Source organism: Eurytemora carolleeae, unplaced genomic scaffold, assembly GCF_000591075.1.
Source record: "Eurytemora carolleeae unplaced genomic scaffold, Eaff_2.0 scaffold1056, whole genome shotgun sequence".
Taxonomy (NCBI): Eukaryota; Metazoa; Arthropoda; class Copepoda; order Calanoida; family Temoridae; genus Eurytemora; species Eurytemora carolleeae.
The window spans coordinates 22,253-47,448 of NW_019397094.1; the positions used below are offsets into that span (position 1 = coordinate 22,253).

General features: G+C 33.4%; 1 protein-coding gene across 2 annotated transcripts in view; it reads right to left on the reverse strand.

The window, feature by feature from the left end:
* Positions 1–21,601, reverse strand: part of LOC111711797 (RING finger protein unkempt) — a 39,794-nt gene extending 18,193 nt beyond the window's left edge. Inside the window, exons 1-3 of one of the 2 annotated variants that reach the window (XM_023486242.1) lie at positions 21,498–21,601; positions 10,347–10,556; positions 772–867 (exon numbers count right to left, since the gene is read on the reverse strand). In XM_023486242.1, the coding sequence (XP_023342010.1) occupies positions 772–867; positions 10,347–10,556; positions 21,498–21,559 (368 nt within the window). In that variant the 5' untranslated portion in view covers positions 21,560–21,601. Of the gene's footprint in view, positions 1–771; positions 868–10,346; positions 10,557–14,451; positions 14,549–21,497 lie in introns of those variants that run through there. The other variant, XM_023486240.1, reaches the window with a different exon arrangement.
* Between the last annotated feature and the right edge of the window lie 3,595 nt (positions 21,602–25,196).

Sequence of the window (25,196 nt, forward strand, 5' to 3'; positions counted from 1 at the left end):
GGAAAGGTTGAATTGGAAATGTAAAGGTAACACGAATGAGCTTTGTTTATGTTCAGTTTTCGTGTTTAATTAGGTAAATGATGATTAAGCCACAAACATTACAATAATCACCTTCAATTCACAAAAATAATTTGAAACCTTCAGAGAAATACAATAAATATATCCAAGAGCGTTTGCGAAAAGGGGCGGAGTGGGGTGGCAGGGAGTGGCTCCTAGAGTCTTAGAACGAGGTAAGGGAGGAGGCTCTCCCTATCTCAGGGGGGAGGGAGGGGCACGATGTCAGACAAACAAAAGACTAAACCTTCTGAGTATACAATCACGAAGCAGACATTTTATTTAGCTATAAAATATAAATTACACAGTAAACACCTCGTTCTACAAAATTTACCAAAAACTGGCATCACACGTGGACTTTTACAACAATTGCACCAACCAACTGTCTTTGAAATTGATTTGTTTGACTAGCGCGTCTTTAAATAAGCTCGGCAACAAAAACGTCAATTACACACAATTCCTTTGTCAATATTTGCTCTAAAATCTGGCGGGAACTTTAAAGATAACTAAAATAAAAACATTTCTCAGCTGCATGAGATACAAGGCCTCTGCTTTGCTTAATGGAGGTTGAAAGTTAATTTGGTTTGGTTTGATTATAAAGCCGGGCTAATATACATTAGATACGGACAAAATTAAGGTCATTTCGAAGCACATAAGAACTACAATTGTCGGAAATAATATTTTGAACAAACAAGCGCGCGCTAGCGCGATTCTAACCTGTTATCTGTATCGTGCACGCACATTCCCGTTTTATAATATCTAAGATGATATCTGCGTTCTGTATCCCCAGCAGTACGGTGTAACAGGGTACAACTGAAACAAATAATTATTATAATAAAACAAAATTTGGAACCAAATTCAGGGGTGTATGTTTTCAAGGGGGGAATTGAGAATCAAAAGGAATTTTTTTTATCCTTTATCATACTTTTAACCCATTTATTTATTTTCCCCTATAAATCACTTAATTTCCCCAATTTAGCGAATAAACCTCTAAATAATTCTGGCGGAATAGGTTTCAAAAGAGAGGGGAGGGGAGGGAGGGGGATTGATTTATTAAGAAAATATACTTTACACCCCTGAAAAATTAACAACAATGCAAATTTGATTTATTTATTTTTCCTTCCACAATTTAAAATACAGGTATTAGGTTTAGCAGGGTATGAAGTACGTGTGTAAAAGGTATCTCTAGCAATCAAGCGTTCATGTGCATTGTACAAATTTTATATCGTCTACTGTCTACAAATCTTTACTTCAAAGTTACTTCATACAAAGGGGGTGTACATTATTCAATGAAACATTTTTTTACAAATATCATTAAAGTATTAAAATATAAAATGTTCAACAAAATGTCCAATGAAACCCAATGCTACGTACACAATTTTTATGCTACACTAACATTTTTAGTCTAGGGAAATATTTTTGCCTACCAAGTCAACCATCAAAATATTACGACCCGCTCTAAACCGAGCTGGACATTCATGAGTGGGGGAGAGGGGCAAAAAAACATGTACGCATTTAAATATAATTTACACCCCTTGAAACTGAAGTTGTTCTAAAATGATTTGTTAAATTCTAGACCTTAACAAATAAATAAAAAATCACGTTGCCTGAGTATTTAAATTAGTTCAGCTAAATTACCAAAGCGAGAAACTTAACAAAAATAAAAACAATCCATGATAGTTAAAAAACAAATTTAACAATCATCTTTCTTTCTTTCTCCTCAGTTTGAAATGATGAGGCTTAAATAAATATGAATTTAAAATGTTGAACGTGTACAATATTTTCCACAGATGGATTTTTGTTAAACCAATGTATAACCGCCTCCCCTCCCTCGCAGAATTCCAGACATATTCCCCATAGGGGGTTAATTCATCCCCTAGCAACAACACAGGGTTTCATCGAACCACCAGACATAACAAAAAGAAATCCAATTATCACAATTTTGGGAATTATTTAGGCTCTCTCTTTTTAAGGTAAAATATATTATGATCGTAATTGCATTAACATCCCCCAGCCCCCCCTTCCCCTCCTACCCCCAGACAGGAGGAGGGGGGGAGGCTGCTTAGAGGCTGTGTCTGGTGACCCTAACCTCCAGGATCCAGACTTATTGATCCATATTCCTGTAGACTCCAGACTCCGCTCTCAATCCCTCCCTGGTTACAAACCCACCCCTTTCTCAGGCCCTCCCGGATCCTTCCCTTTCATCTTTTCACTTAGCTCACCCGGTCACTTCCCCTTTCATCCTATCTTAGCCCACCCGGCCCATTCTCCTTTCCTTAGCCAACCCATTAATCCTTTCCGTAGCCCACCCTTTTCATCCTTTCCTTCCCCACAGTTCTAAAATATTTTATTATTTTTAATAAGATCCCTTCTCCCACCCTATCCACCACATTCTATTCTAATCTATCATAATATTTTATCTAACAATCTTTTTCTCTTCTTTTTTTTCTCACAGGAACCTAAATAATGGAGTTTTATCTTGAAGAAAAAGATATTTCACAGAGATATCATTGTTTAACACCATTTGTCTTGTTTCAAGGGTACAATTAAAATTTTCATTTATGTGAATTGATGCGAAAATGAAATCAATCAAGCCGGCAAGGCCAGTTGAAGGAAACACACAATATACATAATACAAATAGGAACCCAATCCTGGTCCATGATGATCTAATATTATCAAGACAGGAATACCTATTATTTCTCAGCTAATAACTATGAAGTCTTGCACTAGCCTATAAACTGAAATTGATGCCTAAACTGGCAAATCTGGATTAAGGTAGATTTTTCAATAAAATTCAATCTTTAGGTTTAGCTTTAGAATATAAGAATATTGTGAAAGGAACAGATAAATAAAAACGAAAACACTGAAGAACGCACGCAAGCTCCCCTCCCCTCCCTCTTACCACCCAGAAACTATTTACGTATTAGGCTCTGGCTTGAAACCTAAGAAGGACCTGGATGTAGGGTTTAGAGTCCTAATTTATCTCTGGAAATTGTCAAAATCGTAAATATTAGGGTTCCAGTACAGGGGCGTAACTTCATAGTGACAGCATAAGGGGGATGGGGGTGGGGGAGGAGGCTAATACAATAATATGAAAGTCAAGCTTTAGATGAGTTCAGTGAGTTAGAAATAAATGAGTATGATTAAGGTAAAAGTTAGCTATATCTAAAAATTGAGTTAGCTAAAAATATGAGTAGAAGTAACCGCTGATTAATTAACAAACCTAAAAGAAAATTTTAGAGGGCTTTAAAATAAAACAAAAGATTAATATAAATTAAAAAAGTTAATTTAACTATAAATAAAAGTTGACTATTAATTAGATATGTTAGCAATGTTTATGAGAATAATTGAGTTGGCGTGGCTATGAACATGACGACAAAGCAAGACCCGTATCTAAATATCTTTGTTTAAAAAACGTTCCATATGTCTGATAAGTAGATATAGAGACTAAATTAGATAGATTAATTAGAAGATATTAATATAGATTATAACGCTTATCTTATCATCATAATTTATCAATAACTCCCTAGACCTTACATGGCAAAATATCCTTTCATGATCAAATGGAACCAAAATTTTTGAGAACATCATTTTAAAATTTCGATTCTGTTGGAAATGGTGGNAAGGATGCGGTATGACCATGGTATGAACGCTGGGCAGACCCCGAAAACTGGTTTCTATATCTCCTTAGAACCACGGTCAACATGATTATAATTTCTATCCCAGCGGTTCAAGAGAAAATTCAAGAAAATTATCTTTAAATGTACTTGTACATTTTTTATAAAAAATTAATATTCCAAATTTCATTTTTAATTTGGTGTGGTGAAAAGTGAAATATGTCGCCTATTATTACGACTGTGCGACAAGTAATTTCATTGTGTCAAGCTGTTTAGTTGCATGACTGTCAATAAATAAAATGAAAAACTTTACAAAAGCATTGTTTATGAATGTGTTTATAGGAAGGTGGTAGTGTGTATATGCCTAGAGGCAAGGGCATGGATATCCACATAGGCGAATACTTATAACTGTATTCAGATAAATCATATGTAGGAAGTAGGGAATAGAAGGGGGAGGGGGGATGAATGAGAAAGAAAATTAAGAAAATAAATACAACTTTTGAATAACTAAGGGAATGACTAAGAAAGTAAGAGTAAAGGGGTTGAAAATTGAAACATGTAGAAAATTTTATGATAAAATTGTGTAGTTTCTTATGTTTTTATTAATAATAAAAAGGGAGGATCAAATATTTGACAGGAGAGGGTGGTTTACCATTACGAGGTCATATTTAAGGAAATCAAAATAAGGGGGGNAAAATTAAGGGTTCCTTGAAAGGATTTATTGGCTGTAGTCCTAGAAAAGTACACGCCCCGAGATTTACAGCGGAGATATTTACTAAATGTTCATGTACACCGTACATGTATATATTGTCCGTTGTACAAAAAATTCATACAGATCAAATAATTCAGCTGAAAATCATTTTGTAGATGATCATTTATTAGCCTAGAAGGGGAATTTTACGTCTTCCTCCATTAATTTTCTTTTAAATAATAATAAAAATAAGCCTCCACCCCACCCCCTTTTTAAACGGATATGGTAAGCGGGGGGGGGGAGATGGGCCTTTGTTGCCCCTGAAATGAATTTCCCTCCGCGCTGTCTGAGTCTCTTTGTGAGTCTATAACCTGTTTTCAGGGGTAAATAATTAATCCTTAATAATAAAATTTTAACAAGATCGCAAAATGTGTAAAAGAAAAAAAAACAAAAATTATCAAAAAACATAAGTTTTTTTCTTCCCCTGAAACCCTCATGCACTTGGCAACAACCCTGGCTAGACCTTAAACAAGGGGCGCTATTTGATTTTCAAAATTGAGGGGGGGAATTCATAATGGCAAAAGCTCAAGAGTGACTTGAATTTCATAAAATAATTATTTTTATTTTAACTTTTTCAGCCTGTAACATTTATCATTATTAGATTTTCAACTGTCGTGCTATCTATCCATCTATATTCTATCCATCTATCCATCTATTTATCCATCCTTTTATCCATCTATTTAACCATCTATCTATCCATCTATTGAAAAAAAATTTTATTATATTAATTATTTCCAAATTCCTGAATGAACTGGGACCACCCATCACTTTTCTGTCCCATACTTTACAGGCGGTATGTCACAACGGTCTGTATCTGTATCTGTATCTGTATCTGTATCTGTATCTGTATCTGTATCTGTATCTGTATCTGTATCTGTATCTGTATCTGTATCTGTATCTGTATCTGTATCTGTATCTGTATCTGTATCTGTATCTGTATCTGTATCTGTATCTGTATCTGTATCTGTATCTGTATCTGTATCTGTATCTGTATCTGTATCTGTATCTGTATCTGTATCTGTATCTGTATCTGTATCTGTATCTGTATCTGTATCTGTATCTGTATCTGTATCTGTATCTGTATCTGTATCTGTATCTGTATCTGTATCTGTATCTGTATCTGTATCTGTATCTGTATCTGTATCTGTATCTGTATCTGTATCTGTATCTGTATCTGTATCTGTATCTGTATCTGTATCTGTATCTGTATCTGTATCTGTATCTGTATCTGTATCTGTATCTGTATCTGTATCTGTATCTGTATCTGTATCTGTATCTGTATCTGTATCTGTATCTGTATCTGTATCTGTATCTGTATCTGTATCTGTATCTGTATCTGTATCTGTATCTGTATCTGTATCTGTATCTGTATCTGTATCTGTATCTGTATCTGTATCTGTATCTGTATCTGTATCTGTATCTGTATCTGTATCTGTATCTGTATCTGTATCTGTATCTGTATCTGTATCTGTATCTGTATCTGTATCTGTNAAATTTAAAAAGGCTCCCATAATAAAAAAAAATAAAAAATATCAAAACTCAAGATTCGAGTAGTTCTTTTAAAAGTGATTAGGAATGAGAATCCCTCCCTGAACTTCAAGGAGAATCCGAAACCGGAGAATTAGATGTTTAAGTATTCCTAACTGAAGTATTTGAAAACGAGTCTTCCTAACAGAAGAATTTAAGGGTCCTAAATACAAGACCCGCGGCGAAATTGGGGAAATATTTTCAAATTTTGACATCAGAGTCACAAAGGCCGACCCTCTCTACATATCAGCATATATCCAAGCCAACACTAAGGTCAAGAAACAAGCAAATTAAAGGATAAGCCGACGGGTTTTTTCGATGAATTTAAAACATTCAATTTAGGAAAATATTGAGTTGTTTAATCGTTTTCTTTTTTAAATTTGAAAGACATAATTTCCAGTTCTCATTCCTTATCTTGTATATCTGACTTCTCTATCCATCTATCTATCAATCTATTATCGTTATCTCACAATCTATCCATCTATCTATCTGTTCGAGGCCTTGTCTATGTGTGTCCTATTACAAGATTAAAGAATCGAGATTTTTTCAATCAGTTTTTGAACTTAGGATAACCTACATCTCCCCCCCCCCTTCCTCCCCACTGACAAAGCTATTCTCTTTATTATCGACTTCGATTTATTTGATCCAACCATTTAGGAGGCATGGTCGTTATTTACGGATAGTAATTCAGATAGATATATTGCTTTAATATACAATATTTACAATATACATGTATTTTCTATTTTTATCGAGAAAGTTGATGCTTTTTTAGATTTATTTTTGTCCCGAGCTTTAGCGATATAGCATGTCGTGCCAAAATAATAGTGTTATATGTAATTTTTTGAAACGTTTGTGTACTTATCTTATTTCAATGGCTATTTCTGGATCAAATAAGCTTTAAAACAAAGCAGAAGTCAAAATATATAGTTGATATCAATTATATTTTCATTTCCATTGAAAATATCCTAAATTTTATAGAGAAAATCTGGGACCCATCAAAACTTTAAAGCACACGTGCTATAATGTACAGCTAATTTTACTTTATAGCACGATGATTACTGTATAGCACGTTTATTATGAAATTCACGATGAAGTGAGGAAGAATGATAGAGTACACAATAGTTTCATAAATTGTCTTCTTGTACTCAATTTTGAAAGGAACTATCAGAAATTAAACATTAGGAGGTTGATGCAAGTATCATTGTGTTTATTATTTTACAGGGGGGGGGGGGGGGTGAAAAAAACGATTTATTCGAACTAAAAAAATCCCCCACCCCAAAAAAAGGAAATCGGCTTGATGAGTGGGGGGGGGGAGGCGTCCGGCGTGTATGTAGTGGGAAGATTGAAGGGAGGGGATATTTTCCCCTAAAAAATGTGGAAATATATATAACGAGGATATCGGGTTCTTGAAGATAATTCAACCGACAAGATGTAACTGTCAGTTCTTTATTAATATCTTGTTTCTTGTCCTTGTTCTAGAACTAATTAAGAAAAAAAATATTATAAACCTCCCCACTCCAGGGGAGGGGGGCTAAGCCTGGACAGATTCCTCCCTCCTCCTGGTAAAATTAATACATCTAACGTTTATACCTTTCTTTTAATTAAATAAAATTAAAACAAAAAAGCATATAAGTCCTGGACCGAGTATTTAAATATTTTGTTTCCGCACTTGTGAAAAGTATAAATCGATTTGTAAATATCAAAATAAAAGTACAAACGTTAAAAATACAAATAAAAATAAAATAATATAGGAATCATTAAACAAGAGAACAAAGGAAAAGGAAATATTTAAGAGGAAAAATATTAAACATCTTCATGAGAATGTATAAAAAAGTCTGAAAAAGGAATGAATTGTATATACGTACAACGTATATACATGTTGACACAACAAAAAACGTAAAATCGGTAGAGATCGATATCGAATAGAATTCTGATTAATCCTTTATCATCCAACATCCAAATTAATAACCAAATGTTTTGGAAGAATCAAGTTTTAAAAAAGTCATTCTTGTACAAGCTTTGATCTTTTTTTGAAATTAAATTTAACAATTTAAGGTAGTTAATTTAAGTTTTAGAGAATAAATATGTTTTAATTATGTAAACGGATATATTTGTGCGAAAAATAAAAATGTAGAGAGAAGTATATTTTTTATGAGTCATGTCTGGCAACCATAAAACCAAGTGAAAAGTATGCTATTGTTCTGATAAAACCTCTAAAATTGTCATGTGATATAAACAGATTAAAAGGTACGACGGAGAGGAGCTTGAATAAATGATTTAAGAGCTACGTATCAAAAATATATCAACGCTTCGAGACACAGAAAAATTATAAAACCAAATATAGAAAACCGATATGCCCCCCCCCCCCCCTCAATCCTTTCTCCAATACCATCCTAAGACTAAATTAGATTTTGCATGCTAAGGTCGAACCCGTCAATTAAATCTGTAAAAATGAATCCATAAAGGGGTTGGTTCCACAACCAAGTATAACAATTCATTTTTGTATAATGATTCTTTCACGTCGTTCTACTCAAAGCTTCAGCACGTTTTTAACTTGTTTATTTTTATTGTTTCTAGTCGACACGTCTACTGTGCGTCTATAAGCCAAGCTGAAATTATTTTTTATTGTTCCATTTTAACAACAAGTTGTTAAAGTTGTTTTATCACGTACTCAAATATACACCGTACGTTAAGTACAAATCTTTCGATGAGAAAAAATAACGCTTTTGTTAAACAAAAAAGAATTTATAGGAATACTATTGATAAGTTCGCGGATTTAATTAACGGTCTTGTCATGTTTTAGTTTAAAGTGTATTAGCTCCAAAGGAGTATTTCTCAACACTGAATATATGAAGTATTATTTAATTGGCAAAAAGTGGGCTAATGGCTTGGAGAAAACATTGTTATTATTAAACAGACTCTTTTTAGTCTTACGATAAGGTGAATACGGTAGTAAAAACTATTTAAACTAGATGATGAAATCTTGGCTATTATTCATCCCTTTCCACGTATTGAAAAGGGCAATTAATTAAACCCTAGTCGGCAAGGCCGATGGAGTGGGGGGGGGGGATGTTATAAAAAATGCTTTAGCAAATATATTGACATGGAAGCTTCAATTCTTGGATGTGATAATGCGAGACAGTTCTAAAAATATTTTAAATTCACGCTTGTCAAAAATAAAGTTAGAGTGATAAGCATAAAATACATTGATTTGACAAAGGCATATTTTGAGTTGGGCACACTGAAAAAGGTCGTAAACTTTAAACTTTAACTGAAAAAAAAACTTTCACTTTAATCCAATTGAACTTCAAAATGGTGACACTATTAACAGAGACAAAATACATTTGCATTTGAACGAAGAAAAGCACGAAGTAATTTCTCTCAGTCTCGAAAAATAAATTGGAACATCAGTTTGCAAAATACGAACATGTAGAAGGAAAATTACGTTGCTAACGAGGGGGGGAGGGGGGTAGAAATTATGTACTTTCAAATAAAATCAAACCAAGTATTATTAGACACATATGTTCCCACACAATCATATCTAACGCGAAAGGTGAACACCTAATTTGCGATTAACACAAGATATATCAAGAAATGAAATTAAGAAAATTATCAGTTTTAGTTTTAGAATTAAAATAACAATAATTATTGGGTGCAACTGTATGATTTAGGATTTTTAAAAGAAAATACCATAATATGACATGGTGTCCAGGTTTTTGTAAAAGTTTCTAATACGACAATACCCCCTCTCCCGCCCCCTCCCTGGCTAGAAAAACATGGACAAAACCCTCAGATTTGATTGATCCGGTTTTTTTTTTCAATACTAAGGGTCCGCACCCTCTTTATGTAACTGAAGTGTCCCAACCTTTGACAGGGGGGGGGGGGGCTTCAAAAAACCTTTTGAAATATATATTTGCACTTTATTTGAATAGAAAGATTCCCAAGCAGTCCACATAGTAACCCCCCCCCCCTCTTTCAGATTAATTTATCAGAACAGTGTGTTGGGGGGGGGGGAGAGTTCCAAATAGGGTGATATAAATTGAGGGGGATTGAAGGAAAAGGATTGAGAAAATATTCAGAACGCGCGCGAGCGCTTTGTTTGATTGACTCAAAATGAGTATATGTGCGTACCCAGTGAACGCACAAACGTATGTGGGGCAAGGAGAAGGGGGGGGGGGGCACAGTTTGAAACTTAGAATAAAAATTCTACTAAAATCTGGGCGATTTATTACAAGCGACCGATCTTGGACAGCCAATTTAGGCAGAATGGACTCAAATCTATTTCAAACCCCTTTATAGGGCATTTTTAGATTTCAGAAAAGGAACACGTTTTATTAAGGGAAGAAAACATTTGGGACGGGGAAAGGGCGGTTTTTAAAAAGAATTAAGTACTTACTCTTCTCCATTAGGACATATTCCAGTCGTTTCATCGTACTTTTCACAATAGTTATCAGCACTGTAATTAAATGTTCCATCCCGACGACGCACAGGCCGCCGACGTTTTTGATTTTGGAAATGCCAGTTGAAGCAAGTGAAGGGGCGATGCTGTTGGCACTTATGCTGGAGAAACAGAGGGCACTGCTCCACTCTAAACTCCTTTAGATACCTGAAAAAGTGAGAATTTAGTAAATGATAAAATTCAAACGGTTTCTTTTAGAAACTTATTTAATTCACAATGGTACCCTTCCAACCATTTCTCAAACGACGATGAGGAAAAAGGAAAATATCCTATTTTTCTAACTGGAAAATAAAACTTTCTTCTTAGACTTCTTCTTTAAAAATCGGCATGTCACATTAAACAATTTGACAATTCGAATTTAATATTTTCAGAATGGACAAGGATATATTCCTGATCATTTTTGCTCAGACGGAGAGTTTATAGATTACCGTTGTGATTCGAACATACCTGTTCGCCTCTTTAAATGGAGGGACACTTAAAATCTCATTAATAGTAAATTTAAAACTCCAATAGAAATAATATTAATTTAACAACGTGGGTTAAGTGGTCCAGAAATTGGAACCAATAGCATCATATCTAACACTGCATGATAAAAACTGATAATAACAATATGAACAAAGAATAATATCTTTATACAAGACATTGATTGGCACTAGCTGTCAAACTATGAATAATTTAATGATAATAAAAATTTCACGCAAATTAGAAATTAATGAAATCAACAAAACGCATTTTTCATGTGGAATTTTTGCATTTATTTTTAAAAATATTTTTTAGCTCACGGGTCAGTAGACATAGAGGCATTACGGAATAATTATTTAACAATTACGACAGAAAATATGTTCAATTCACGGATTTTTTTACAGTCCTTAATTATACTGTTGCTCCGTGGATTGGAAACCTTATGTGTAAGTTTGTCTCATTAAGACCGTGTGAAATAATAACTATACACTTGTTATGTTCTAGCATAAATAATCTTGATAGTAGTCATAAAAATGTTAAATATTAAACAACAGTAAAATGTGCACAAATACTTTTAACGTTGATGATGAACTATTAAAACCCAGACAAGCCAAGTATATTTGAGATTAATTCCCGAGTCCAGACATATCTACAATTAAGTCTTCAAAAGGCAAATTTACCCAAAACGCTTTGCACAAAATTTGTTAACTTTCAGAGTAAATTTTAATATTGGATAGTTTTGTGAATAAATTAAAGTTAAGAAAGAATCTTGCCACCCTTCTCCCCCCACCCCCCACAGTTAGAATTTAACAACAATCCTAGTATCATTTATTAGTTCCATGTTCCCCTTAGGCTCGGAACCCAAGTTGTCAGGGTTAATGTTACATAAATTTAAGAGAAAGGCAGGAATCTCGGAACCCAAGATGTCAGGGTTAATGTTCTAAAATTCAAGTGAAAGGCAGGGATCTCAGAACCCAAGATGTCAGAGTTAATGTTCTATAATTTATGAGAAAGGTGGGAATCTCGGAACCCAAGTTGGCAGGGTTAATGTACCATACATCAAAAAAGAAGGAGTCTCGGAACCCAAGTGTGAGGGTGAATGTTCCATACATTGAGAGAACAGAAAGAACCAAGGAACCAGGGATGTCAGGGTTAATGTTCCATACCTTGAGAGAAAAGAAGGAACCAAGGAACCAGGGATGTCAGGGTTAATGTTCCATACCTTGAGAGAACAGAAAGAACCAAGGAACCAGGGATGTCAGGGTTAATGTTCCATACCTTGAGAGAACAGAAAGAACCAAGGAACCAGGGATGTCAGGGTTAATGTTCCATAATTCAAAAGAAACGGAGGAACTGAGCTAGACACTTTACGATGCATTGTATATCAACGAGACGAGGGGTTCAAGTTATCACTTACGATTCTTAGAATAGCCCAAAGGTACGCCAAACAATCAACCCTATTACAAGCTTTTGAGGTATTAAAGATATTGTCAACGTAATTTCAGGCATATTCGATTCACAAAAGTAATCTTAAAACATAAATTTTCAGTCATGTTCTCTCTTTCGTAATATGAAACAATATTGTCAGAATTCGCAACGTAAAAAACTCCGATTAAGGTTATAAGGGTACCGTTGTGAACCGCAATTTAAAGCTCATTCTAATAAACATAACGCTCCAATAAAAATAATAATAATATAATGTTATTTGCCGCAGTGCCTAGGCCCAATATGAGTGTTTTTAATAAAGCTCCACAGTGAAGCATTTAACTCGTTATTTGTTCAATAATTCTGGATGATATTTATACAAATCCTACTCCCTCCTTCCTATCCCATCGTTTAGCTTTAGAAAGGTCAGAATGGACAGAAACTTAGCTTAAGAATAACAAATAGAGGAGTTCTGCTACGAAGAAGTGAAGGGAGGGGGGGCATAGGGCCTCATTCTATAACGCCGACTAGAGAGCTGTTAGGGTAGACAAAAACTTAGTTTGAGTATGTCGCAAAATTAAGATCTTCTTATACATTTGAACTGCAGCTTTTATAGTCTTGAACTGCGATAGGGCCCCCAGCAGTCGTATAAAGAAACAAGTGTACACTTTCACAGTATTTCTTAGAACACAAGAGAACACATAAATCATGAACTTTGAACTTATCTAAACTCTCCTTTCTCATTCTCTTTGTAAGTCTTGAGCATTTGCACTTCTTTAGTTTTCCCAACCAAGCCTTCTTATGGTAATCCCCCCCCCCCAAAAAAAAATATATATTTAACAAGCAGGCTCCCCCCACCATCCCCACGATAAAAATCCGCCCACGTTCTGAGGCTAACACGCTTCTTATCAATTTTGTCTTCTTCTCAAGGATTCATTAGGATCATAAAGACAGAATTAAGATAACTTAAATCTTATTTCCCTCTAGGAAAGGTTTAATTAACTATTAAAATTGCACTAAAAAAAATGTCAGCAAGGTTTTAACTAGAAACGATTAGATCCGACTTAATATTTGGATTGACTAACCTTGTTTATTTAGCATTTAACTTAAATCGGTTAAATATTTTAATCCCCAGTATTATTACACACAAAAAATGTTAAAAATAAGAATGAATATGAATGAAAATATATGAAATATTTTGTCTGTGAATAAAATTGTATGAAATATTCTGTCTATGGCATGAAAAGTCTGAGAACAATAAATCAAAGCTTGATCTCTATGGATGGTATACGCCCTATTCTCGCAACCAAAATAAATAGAAATCATGTGCATGAAACTCCATGGTGTTTCTATAAATCAAGCCCCCCCCCCCCACCCCTCTCTCTCTTTGTTATTAACACAGTATAAATTGTCTTAATTTTTGGGGTAAAATAATTAATTAATTGTATATGTATCATGTTTTTTAAGAAAACTTGACGCTTTTTTCGTATCAATAATTCTAAGGTGTGATACTTCAAAATCAACTTTAATAAAATCAATCAATCAATCAATCAACCAACCAATCAATCAATCAATCAATCAATCAAAGATATGTGATTTAAAAAACGCATTGATTAGGGAAACAAAAATATTAGAAATAAATTTTGAGGATAGAAACTTTAGAACGGAGATTCACATAACTTGCCATATTTACATTTTTAACATTTTAAACATTATTAGAATATGTAGTTATTTACTGTAAATAAACAGTGTATGTATCTAAATATGAATTAAGTATGACACGGGCACATTTATGACTATGAAAGACACTGTTTAAACAAAGAAAAGTCTATATTTTGAAATTAACATTCATACCCACATAAGTCCATGCTTTGGAGGTAAAGTAAGGAATTACGCGGGATTGAGAAGGGGAAGGGGATGCATAAAGCTGCGTCACCCCCACCCCCTTCTGTGAGGCAGCTTTCTAACCCCCCCCCCCTTCCACTAACCCTGGCAGCTTCACCCCCTCCATCTTCACCACGTGCAAGTAAGTCTTCACACACAAAATAATCGGATAAATCAAGGAAAACAAAGATGACAACATATATGTTCAACACAATTTTGTTAACTATTGAGGTATTAATCACTATTTAGGGTTGCCACGAATGTTACTTACTTATAATGCATGACTTGTTCAGTCTGTTGCCCATTATTTAGTGAATTATAGCCTGGCTGTGTTGTAGCCGGCATCCTAACCTCTACTGAACTAGACTCGGGAGTAAAAACGCGGTACGCTGCGCACTCCCCCCCCCCCTTATAGAGTCTGTAAACAGAAGATTCTGGCCGGAATACTCTTCTCTCATTGGTCATTGAGACCAGAATCTCTGTCCTCTGATTGGTTGAATGGTATTCTGTGCGGAGAGACTTCACCAAGGTCAAAGCGGGCACTAGAAGAGAGAGAACGAGAATGGAATAATATCCACCCCTGGCAAAGAGTGAGAGAGGGGGTTATATTTAGGGAAGGGTGGCTTGTGTCTAAAAACGCATTAAACTAAGAATGCACCAGGAAAATCAACCTGCATAGTTACGTAGTACAGGGCGGTTAAAACAATATAAGCTCAAAATTTAATTCAACCCAAACGAACTAATTTTTCTCAAAATAAATAAGTAAAGGAAAAAATAAATTTCTGTGCAACCTAAATATTTCAAAATTGTATTATTTGACAAGAAAAATAAATAAAAGAGTTTTCCAACTTTTTCATCTTGAATAAAAAATCAATGTAAAAAGTTAAAAAAAAATAAAATAACTTTGTTCTTTCACGGTTTGGATTTTTCAACTGCTTTTAGAATGCATTGATATTTTGAGTTGTGCTGCCCAATAACCATTCACCAGTTTAGTTTAGTTGCCTAAATTAACAACATAAATTAATAAAAAATTAAGAAATATAAGGGTACAGACACAAGCAGTACAACAAATACAAGTTAAAACGTATTAGATAAAAAATCAGCAGAAAATGATCTAATGATTATAATTCAGGAACAAAAATTAAAGAACTCAATAAAAACTTCACTGAAGGAATAAGGTAGTCATTCGAAAGGAAAATTTTTATATATTTTTATTACATAAAGTTAAAACAAGCAAATAATGTTGTAACAGCGCAAACATATTTTTCTCTAGCATTTAAACTAATTATTATTTATGCCTTACAGTAGAACCTTTATTGAGGTATTACTGATAAAGGTTTACGAGAGGGGGAGGGGGACGGTGGGTCATTAAAATAAAAGTCACAGGTGTGATCACAAAGATAGGGTCAGGTTTTAATTAAATTTTATTTCTTAGACTGGTATTTTTAAACTGTAAAAACATACAGCCAGGATGCCCAATTACATTTTAGTTTTAACACGGTCAATTATAATTAATTTCTTGAAACACCCATTTCAACTGAATCAGGAATTATACCACGGAGAAATTACAGCTGCAGCTGAAGTCAAAGCCCCCCCCCCTTCCTTTACCTCACTTAAACCTTAATTGAGTCCTAGTAGTACCGAGACTATAGGAAGTATTGTATAGTGGAGACACCTGTGTAAACAACGTCAGATTAAATGTGTATATACAAACATAACCCTTTAAACAACATAACTATAAACCCCTCCTACAAGCCCCCTCATAAATGAAGGAGGGTACCCCCTCGTTAAAAATATAATATCCTCCCTCCCTCAACTGTAAAAATAACGAAATGAGAAACATTTTCAATTTTACAATCATCTCTGAAGTTTCACCCTGGAGTAAAATTATGAAAGGCTCGTCAAGTTATATTTAAATTTATAATTTTCTCTCAATATCTCAGTTATTATCTACATAATAAATCTACCCTCAATCTACCCTCAGTTGCTGCCAGTTACCCTTTTGATCCCAAAATCCTTTCCGTTCTTCATAGATCACTGGGGAATTGGAAGTTCCCTATATGATAAAAATCTGTTAAAAATAAAATGAATTTGTAACAAATAACTTTTATTGTTTAATATTTGATTCTTTCAACTAAGAGTCTTCTAGCATTTTTTAAATATATATAATAATGAGAATTAAAGAATTTGAAGGCAAAAAAAACAAAGTTGCACATTGCTCAATGTTTGGAGTGTATGTTTTTTAGAATTACGCCCCCCCCCCCTTTCACTTTTTCTTGATACTTCTCCCCAAAAAAATCTTTGATATCCACCTAAGAATTATTAATTTTTCCAATTCAGCGCGTAAAACACAACCCCAAAAAATCTCTCTCCGCGCAAGCATAAATAACTTCTGGGGGGGAAAGAGATTTCGAGAAATTATATAGCCTTGTGTTTTCCGCTTAGGCGAAAACTTTTTTATCTAAAGCAAAAAAGTTGGCAAAAGTTGATGTATAAAATACGATGCAAAGAATCCTCAACTTGTAATTTTGTTTATACATACTTATACTTTAAAGTTTCATAAATTTCCCCCAAAATATTCATTTATTTTCCTCAAATGTATTTTCTCCATTATTAGTTCTTAAATAAAGCATAACAAAGATTACAAATGACCTTTTCCGTTCTGCAAAGAAAAATAGGGAGGGGGGTAGAAGGAATAATACTTTTTTCTGGAAGAAATTGCAATTTGTTTTTTATTCTTGTATTTTAACAATAGTTTTAATGTTGTATTGTTTAATTATTATGATCACTTGTTAAAAAACTCATTAATTAAGACCTTAATGATTATAATCATTAATGATATTTAATATTTCACGATAATCAGTTAATATATTTGGCTTAAACATCCCCTCATCCAGGACGCCCTCTAAACGATTTAAAGGGACTGTTCGCGTAAATACAAGTGACCATCCATAATAAGATGGTGATGTCCGATTCACAACGGTACCCTTGAAACCTTTAACTGATCAATAATGTGAAGGAAAACGTCGTTTTAACAGGTTTAAAAGTTTTTAATTCTGATATTTCCTATAAGTTTTCCTGTAGGAGAAATGCGCAAAGAACCTTTTGAAGAAAAATCATAATTGAAAAAATCAAATTTCGAAATATCAAAATTGATATTTAATTGATACTTGATCAGACAAAGATCATAAAGGTCCCTTTGTGAATCAGACATGGTCATCTATGTATGTAGGGCACTTTGAAATTATAGCGTGTAAGCCTTTCAGTCATTTTAAGTCGCTACAGAGTGTCCACACCTAACTGGATCGGGTATAGTTCTAAATTCGTCATTTTTTAACACTGAAAAGATTGTATTATCTTACAAAATTTAAAAGGCTAAAATAAAATTTGTATACAGGGTTATTTGAAATATTATCGCATTAGAGCTTTCTAATTTCGAATATTAGTGACTATCAGTATCTTTATTGTATAAAAATAATTGCGGACATAACTAGGGTTTCCATTCGCAAAACTTTTGCGCAATTTTTGCGGAACGAAACGCAAACAAAAGATTTAGCCATTTCGTGGAAACCCTAGACATAACGTATTAAATTCTAATATTTCCAGTATATACCAGTTTCAACTTGGACTTGAAAACACAGCAATGTTGACATTTATTTTAAACTTATAATTACGTTTCTAAAGAATATGATTAAAATGTGCTGAATTACCAAAATTAATAATAATAATGTTTTGACACATGTTACCATACGGTTTTGTCGGCTATAGGTAACAAACATAAACAAACCGTACATGAGCATGTACTTTTACAAATGAATATTTACTAGGCTATTATATTAATCTTCCTGCGTTTACTGTCCGATATGACAACAACTTTTTTTACGTGAATTTTGAAATTTTTAAATTTTTTTCGTAAGTCGAAACTGTATAGAACCCACTTGTCATCCATAAATCTTCCCTGGGGTCATCTGAGGTACCATACAAAAATTATCCAACCAACCGGGTTTGATCAAGATTCCATGTGGTTTGATTTTACAGAATTATCATTTCCATGAAAATATGGTTTTAAACCTGAAATTGGTGATGGTCTGCTTAAAATGTAAATCTAATGTTAAAGTTCACGTTTACAGTTCCCCAACATGAATTATAGGTTAGTTAGAACTCTATGGATAAACTAAATAGAATCTAAAAAATGCCAATATAACCCCTACGAATATATGTATATCTAAAGGTGGTTACAAAGACGGTAGATTCGTTTATTTCCGTTCTTTATTCCATTTTTCAACATTTGAACGTTCGCTTGTAGATTTTTTATCAGATTTATCAGAGTTGTTAAATCATGATTGCCAATCGTTTGTTAATCAAAGGGAAATAACAATTAGTTTCTCAAAAATAACGATTGATCTTCATTAGCTTGCCCAGCACTAGTATGAATATAGTAGATGTACAGAGCGTCCGAAATAATATTGGATTATCTTCAAGCTTTAACGCCAAAATACGCACGTAGTACTCAAAAACCTGGTATTTTCATCACAAAATTTTTCTTTAGTTTTCTGATTAGTCCCTTGAATCTCAATTTAGAGCTATAAACGATCTAATATGATGTAGGACACCCTGTACCTATATTCAAATATCAAAGTGTAGCAAAAAATTGCGGCCTATTGTAATTTACATCGTACCTTGTTCACATAGTAATTACGCAAATCATGTAATACGATTAACCCATTCCATGTAAAAAGATTTGAATACTGTATTAGAAGTAATACAGTAAAAGTAACGATATCGCGCCCTGTGTCACGGGATTGTAGCCGTGTGGATTGAAAGCAGCAGACGGATTGAACCTGGGTAGACTTTTACGAAATTGTTATGGAGTAGGTATTTACTACAGAGGTACCTTCCTCTAGAAGTATAAATATCTATCTCCCCTCACCTAGCAATAGAAAAATACAGCGTCACAATTGAAAGTGAGAAAGTAAAAGTATGCGAGGGTGGGGGAATAAAAGAGGGGGGGGGGTTGTGAGAGGGGATATTACTTTTACGATTAGGGTGAAAGGGGGAGGGAAGAAAGTCAATGGGCCAAAGAGAATAGGGAATCTATTGATATTTGAAAAGGGGGAGCTAAAAATGAGGATACAGTAAATCCATAAAACAGTAGTTTCGTTTGATTCCAACTTTTATCCGAAACTTTTCCGATAAAAAATTGTTTAATTATTTCTATACAATTAAATAGAGCGCACTTGAAACTAAAAATTTGTAACAAGAATTTGGTTAAAATTAACTGTGTCATAAACTGGTGACTTTAAAATAGAACGATTTGGTCAAGAGAACAGAGTTGGGGGAGGGGAATGAGGATGATGATGATTTTGAATTCAAACTGAATTCTGAGAAATCCAAATCTAGATTTACATACCGTCCATTTAAGGTGAAGGGGGGGTGTATGATGGGGAGCGAGGGGGGGGGGGGGCGTTTCTGAGAAATATGAGGGGAGGCCCAAATATAAAGTACGCAGAACAGATTGACCGCAGTTTGTGTAATAGAAGATTAATCCCTGGTGGTAGCTCCCTAAAAAGGTTCAATTGGTACACTTTCATCAGACATAACTTAATATTTTGAAGAATTAAGCGATGTTAACATTTAATCCTCAAAAAAAATATAAAAATGAATGGCAGAAAATGTCTTCCTGTCACATTATTTATATTAATAATTAACGGTAATTGAGAGGAAATAAAACAAATATATCACTTGTGGCATGTTTAGAAAGCATTAATATGTTCTACTAAAACTGATGTATCATAGGAAAAATTAGTTTGTTTGAACTATCTACATTTTACACTGCACTGACTTCATGGAACTTTGTAAATGTTCTATAAAAAATTTATGTGGATTGTCTGTTAGTTTGTCTTATTTGATTCAATTTACCCAAAAATTAAATTACGTTTCCCAAAAATTTATAAATTTTCTCGATTTCAAATTATTTCTGCCGACATACCAATCTTTAAGGGGGTGCATAGTCTTCAAAATATCATTTGTTCTTTATTCACGATGTATTAAGATACATGCTCGACGTTCGTATGTAAAAGATAACAAAATAATCCCATCAAAATGCCTGATTACAAGTCAAAATTATTCAGTAAATTTGGACTTTTAGCTGTTCATAAAAATGCTAAAAAAATGAATTTTCGCAAAAAAATGTGTTAACTAAAAATGTTAACATTAGTTCAGTTCAGATTTAGTATAATTTTATATGCTTAACATAAATTCAGCTTCACCAGTTAATGTAAAGCTAACAAATTTCCGGCGCTGAATTATTAACGACTTAATGCAAACTTATCGCGAAAACATTTCAAATAATATTTGCAGGAATATATTTGCGTGCAGACATGATCCAGACATGGAAACGGACAACAGACAAGACAGCAGACATGACACGGAACACATAAAGGACATACAAAACAAAGACAACTTCACCATGGCAGGTGTAAGCGACAAAGAAAATATTTTCAATTTGCAAACTCGGTATATTCCTAGAGAACGATTTTTGCACCCCCACCCCCCGGCCCAACTTCCTATCAATTTTGTACATGGATCTTACAGAAAGTGTCTTAACTTAACCTAACCCGTGGCCGCAGCGTTCGGCCCCCTAGACTGTCCTAGCCGCAGCGCTCGGCCCAGAAAGTGTCTTAACTAACCTAACACGTGGCCACAGCGCTCGGCCCAGAAAGTGTCTTTACCTAACCTAACCATAAATAATGCTAAATAAATACTAATTTGGACATGTACAAAATTTATAAGGAGGGGGGGGGGCCGGGGGTCCAAAAATCGTTCCTAGGACAGACCCGCAAACTAAGACTAAATTCATATTTAGATTATTGCATGTTATATTAATAAAAGCCAACTTAAAAATTTACACTAAACATAATGTTGCATTTTTCATTACTTTCTACTATGGTTTCTCTATTTCAGCTACAGAAACAATGACGGAAATTGTCAGAATTGAACATTTATCAAGCTTTTAAATAATAATACTGTATTCATTATTTGTAAGCTAAATGTTAAAAGGGTACTGTTGTGAATCAGACCTACTTTTTAAGTGGAGGGTCGTTTAAACTAACGTCTGCTTTGATCTGATCAAGCCACAGAGTTATAACTGGTGTCATTTACAGTTAACTTAGGCCGAAATATTGCATAAATGTATGATTTGTGCATGTATAATAAACGTTTTCTGGTAGAATACGAAACCCGGGGGGGCGGGGGGTCATCTCATTAGGACAGCCCAGAGTGATATTAATTACTAGTAATATTACTAAATAATCTTACTTTTCCATGGTGTCTTGAGCCTTTTCCATATTAGACATTTTATTTAATTTCTTAGTCGGCATTCTCCATTTTATCTGAAACAATCATTGTTTTATGAATCGGAAACAAAATGCTTTAAAAATCATAAATAAATGCGTCAGTTCTACAAGTGTTTAATAATTAAAGCTGTCCATACTCCATCCTAGAATAAAATCAGGCTAGAAATATGCGATACTTTTAACGCTTATAACTAAAGAATCACTTACAAGATTCAACATAAAAGCTATGAAAAAATAACTCAATTGATTGATTAACTGATTTTTAAACTCTTTATTACATGTCACTTTTCCAGTAGGGTTAATTTCAACCATTAAGTTTCACCATGCTTTTTAGTTCTGTCTGCTAGGAAAGCCAAGAGGCCCCGTGCCGGGTAAAAATATATTAAACTAGAGCCACCTGGCGACATTTTCAGTCATTCCTGGAACTTTTCTCTTCTCTCATTGGTCGAAATTCAGGCAGACGTCACGTGATAGAAAGACTGTACTCTGATTGGTTCAGGATGCAGGAGCCGGTCTGCAGCTTCCCTCCTTTCATTTAATGCGTATAAAATTCCCCTGAAGGAAGTTGCTGAGAAAAGCAGACTCGGCACTCTCGGCACAGACCCACCAGAGACCACGTTGACGGAAATCGGCAAAATTGAGGGAACAAAAGTTGACCTAAAAATAATTATCGAAAAAGTAAGTCACAAAATCACGATTTTCAATTTTTTAAAACTTATATAAATGTTGATTTTTTTCGAATTATTTTTTATTTTTGAATGTTCTAATATTTAATTAAAAACGTTTTTAAAAACTCTTGATTTTTTGTTACGATTATAAAACCTCTGTATTATTATTAAACAATAGTGGCCTTGCCCTTGTCGTCTCGACCAATAGGATTTCAGAAGTCTGATGAAACTGACCAATAAGAAGTATTAGTTTAAATCTGAAAAGGTTAAATGGCAATAATCTTGAATTTATAGAATTTATGTCTTCTCCAATCTGCAAAGCTACGATCTTAAATGTATCATGTTCCTAGTCTCAGGTTAACTAATTCTTCAGAATGTGCTGTCATTTATTTTAAAATCTAGATTATTTAGAAATTCGGGTCCATAAAAAAGTATAAATCTTTCATTCCTCTCCCATTAACTCTTTTTTTGGGACGATAGTTAAAAAGCAATGTCGACTTATTAATGCAAAATAATATTTCTGTTTTATAAAATTACTAGGCTTTTAGGATGCTTCGCGCCCATCTTCTATTTAAATTGTGAACATGTTTTTTTTGTCTACATTTTAAAACAAAGAAGAAAAAAATTTTGAGGTTTTTAAAAAAAATTCGCGGATTTTCAAGAATTTAATTTTTTTACAAAATTAAAAACCTTTAAAACACATTTTTTAAAAAAAAATTTATCATTCATAAACCTTCCCTGTGGTCACGTGATGTCCCACAAAAAATGTGGGCCCAATGGTTCAGCCGTTTTGACGTTTATATTGGATACAAACAAACACCCAGACAGACAAGCCAAAGTTATATTTAGATAATTCCTTTTATTTTCTTGTTTTTTCTATTATTTTCTCCAATATCTGAGGCCTTGCATTGGATAAAATGCATACCTAGCTATGATCTATGCAGATTATAGGCCTACCTATAGGCCTAGCCTGGTTATTAAGCCTGTTCATCATTGTTAAGCTTTCATGGTTTCTGTCATTCATTTATTACGTTTTTTAAACATTCAGTGTCCGAATTTAATAAAATTAAGCCGCGTCTCAAATCCTCCAAATATTGGTTTCAATTGAGTGACGGCTTAAATCTTGAAAAATTTATCACAATTTTAAGTGGAACCAACCATAATTGAGCCGCGGCTAAAATTTTAATTCAGACTCAGGGTTTTCTTTTTAGGAGGCTCCACAAATATTTGAGATGTTTGATATATTAAAAAAGAAGTCGTAAAATTTTCTAATAATTAAAATACTGACCCAGTCAGAAGATAACGATATGAACTATTTTGAAAATCGTTAATCAGCTAGCGATTGGCAATTTGTTAAGGCAGTCAAAAAAGTAAATAAAATCTTGATTTAAAAGTTAAACTTTTCAGAATTTTTATTGAGCCCATAAACTCTGAATGTTAAATAAAAGGACAAAAAAATTATGCCCAATAACACAAAAATATTAAATTTGGTACACAGTTGATTTTTTCAATATAAATATGTATATATAAACATATTTTTAAACCCATGTCTTAAAAGGTTCTTTGTTAGAAAAATAATTTTTGATACTATGTTCAAGCAACCGAGTTTTCTTTTCATATACTCTTTGCTGTAAAACTTGCTCAATTCTTTTTGCTTTAAATGCATGTTCCTTTTTTTACTTGAATATTTAATAATTTTGATTAAAATTCTTAAATTTTTTCTTGAATCTCTTTGCTTGTTTGTTTGTATACAACAAGGGATGGCCAGAATTAAAAAAATCAACGAAAAAAATTGAAAAATCTGCGAAAACTTTTTTGATATTGTTTGACAATTTAAGAAGAGAAAACAGTTTAAAGTTAAAATCAAAGATGGGCGCGAAGCCTAGTTACACAAAAAAACCTTTTGAAGTGAATTATTACAGGGGGAAAAAAATTGACAAATATGACAATTATAACTTTTCTTTTAGTAAAGAAACCATTAAGACTATAATAATGTAGTAAAAATGCATGTGTTAAAGGGACCGTTCATTTATTTGGGTAATTTCAGGGTAAACTAAACAACCTATTCACTCTTGATTGGTAATAGTCTTACTTTTCAAAGACAACTGTGGCCGGAGAAAAAGCCGATTTTTCGTCTAGAATTTGAGCGGAAAGGGACGGTCCCTCTCTATAGACACTATTTGATGTTTTTTCAGTAACAGCAGCCCAATAACATTTAAATTTATTATATTTCAATGTCATTATGTGTTCGTTATTATGTACAAAAATCTTAAAACTTTTGTTATTGCAGTTAGCAAGAAATTTACGTTTTCGTATTAAAACATGTAAAATGTGTTTACAAAGACGACGTCTCTACGACAATCAATCAATCATTAATCGTATTTTGGTTCGTAGATTTTGTATATTTTTTTCCCGTATGTGCACAACTTTTCATTTGTCATGCCGCGTTCAATTCAGCTTTTTACACAGGCAATACACAATTTTGATTGCGATAAAATAGTGTTATTTTAGAAATAGAAAGTTAAAAAACAAAAAAAAATTTAAAAATAATGACATTTACAATTAACGATCAGATACTACAGTTTAATTTTATATTCGAAATTTATTTTGATTCACAACATGCTGAAAAAAACATCAATTAGTGTCTATAGAAAGGGACCGTCCCTTTGCGCTCGAATTCTGAACGAAAAATCAACTTTTTCTCCGGCCACAGTTGTTTTTGAAAAGTAAGACTATTACTAATCAACAGCGAATAGGCTGTTTAGTTTACCCTGAAATTACCCAAATAAGTGAACGGTCCCTTTAAGGAACAAAATTGAAAACTATAATTATATGACATAATATTCGAGTTTTCCAATACTTATACACAAAGCTAATCAACGGGCTTTTCAAAAATAACTAAATAAAGTTTAAAATGTTAAAATAAATCTTAAGAAAAGTCAGATATTTACAAATCAAGTTAAAAAATATATTTTTTCTGTTTTTCTTATTCC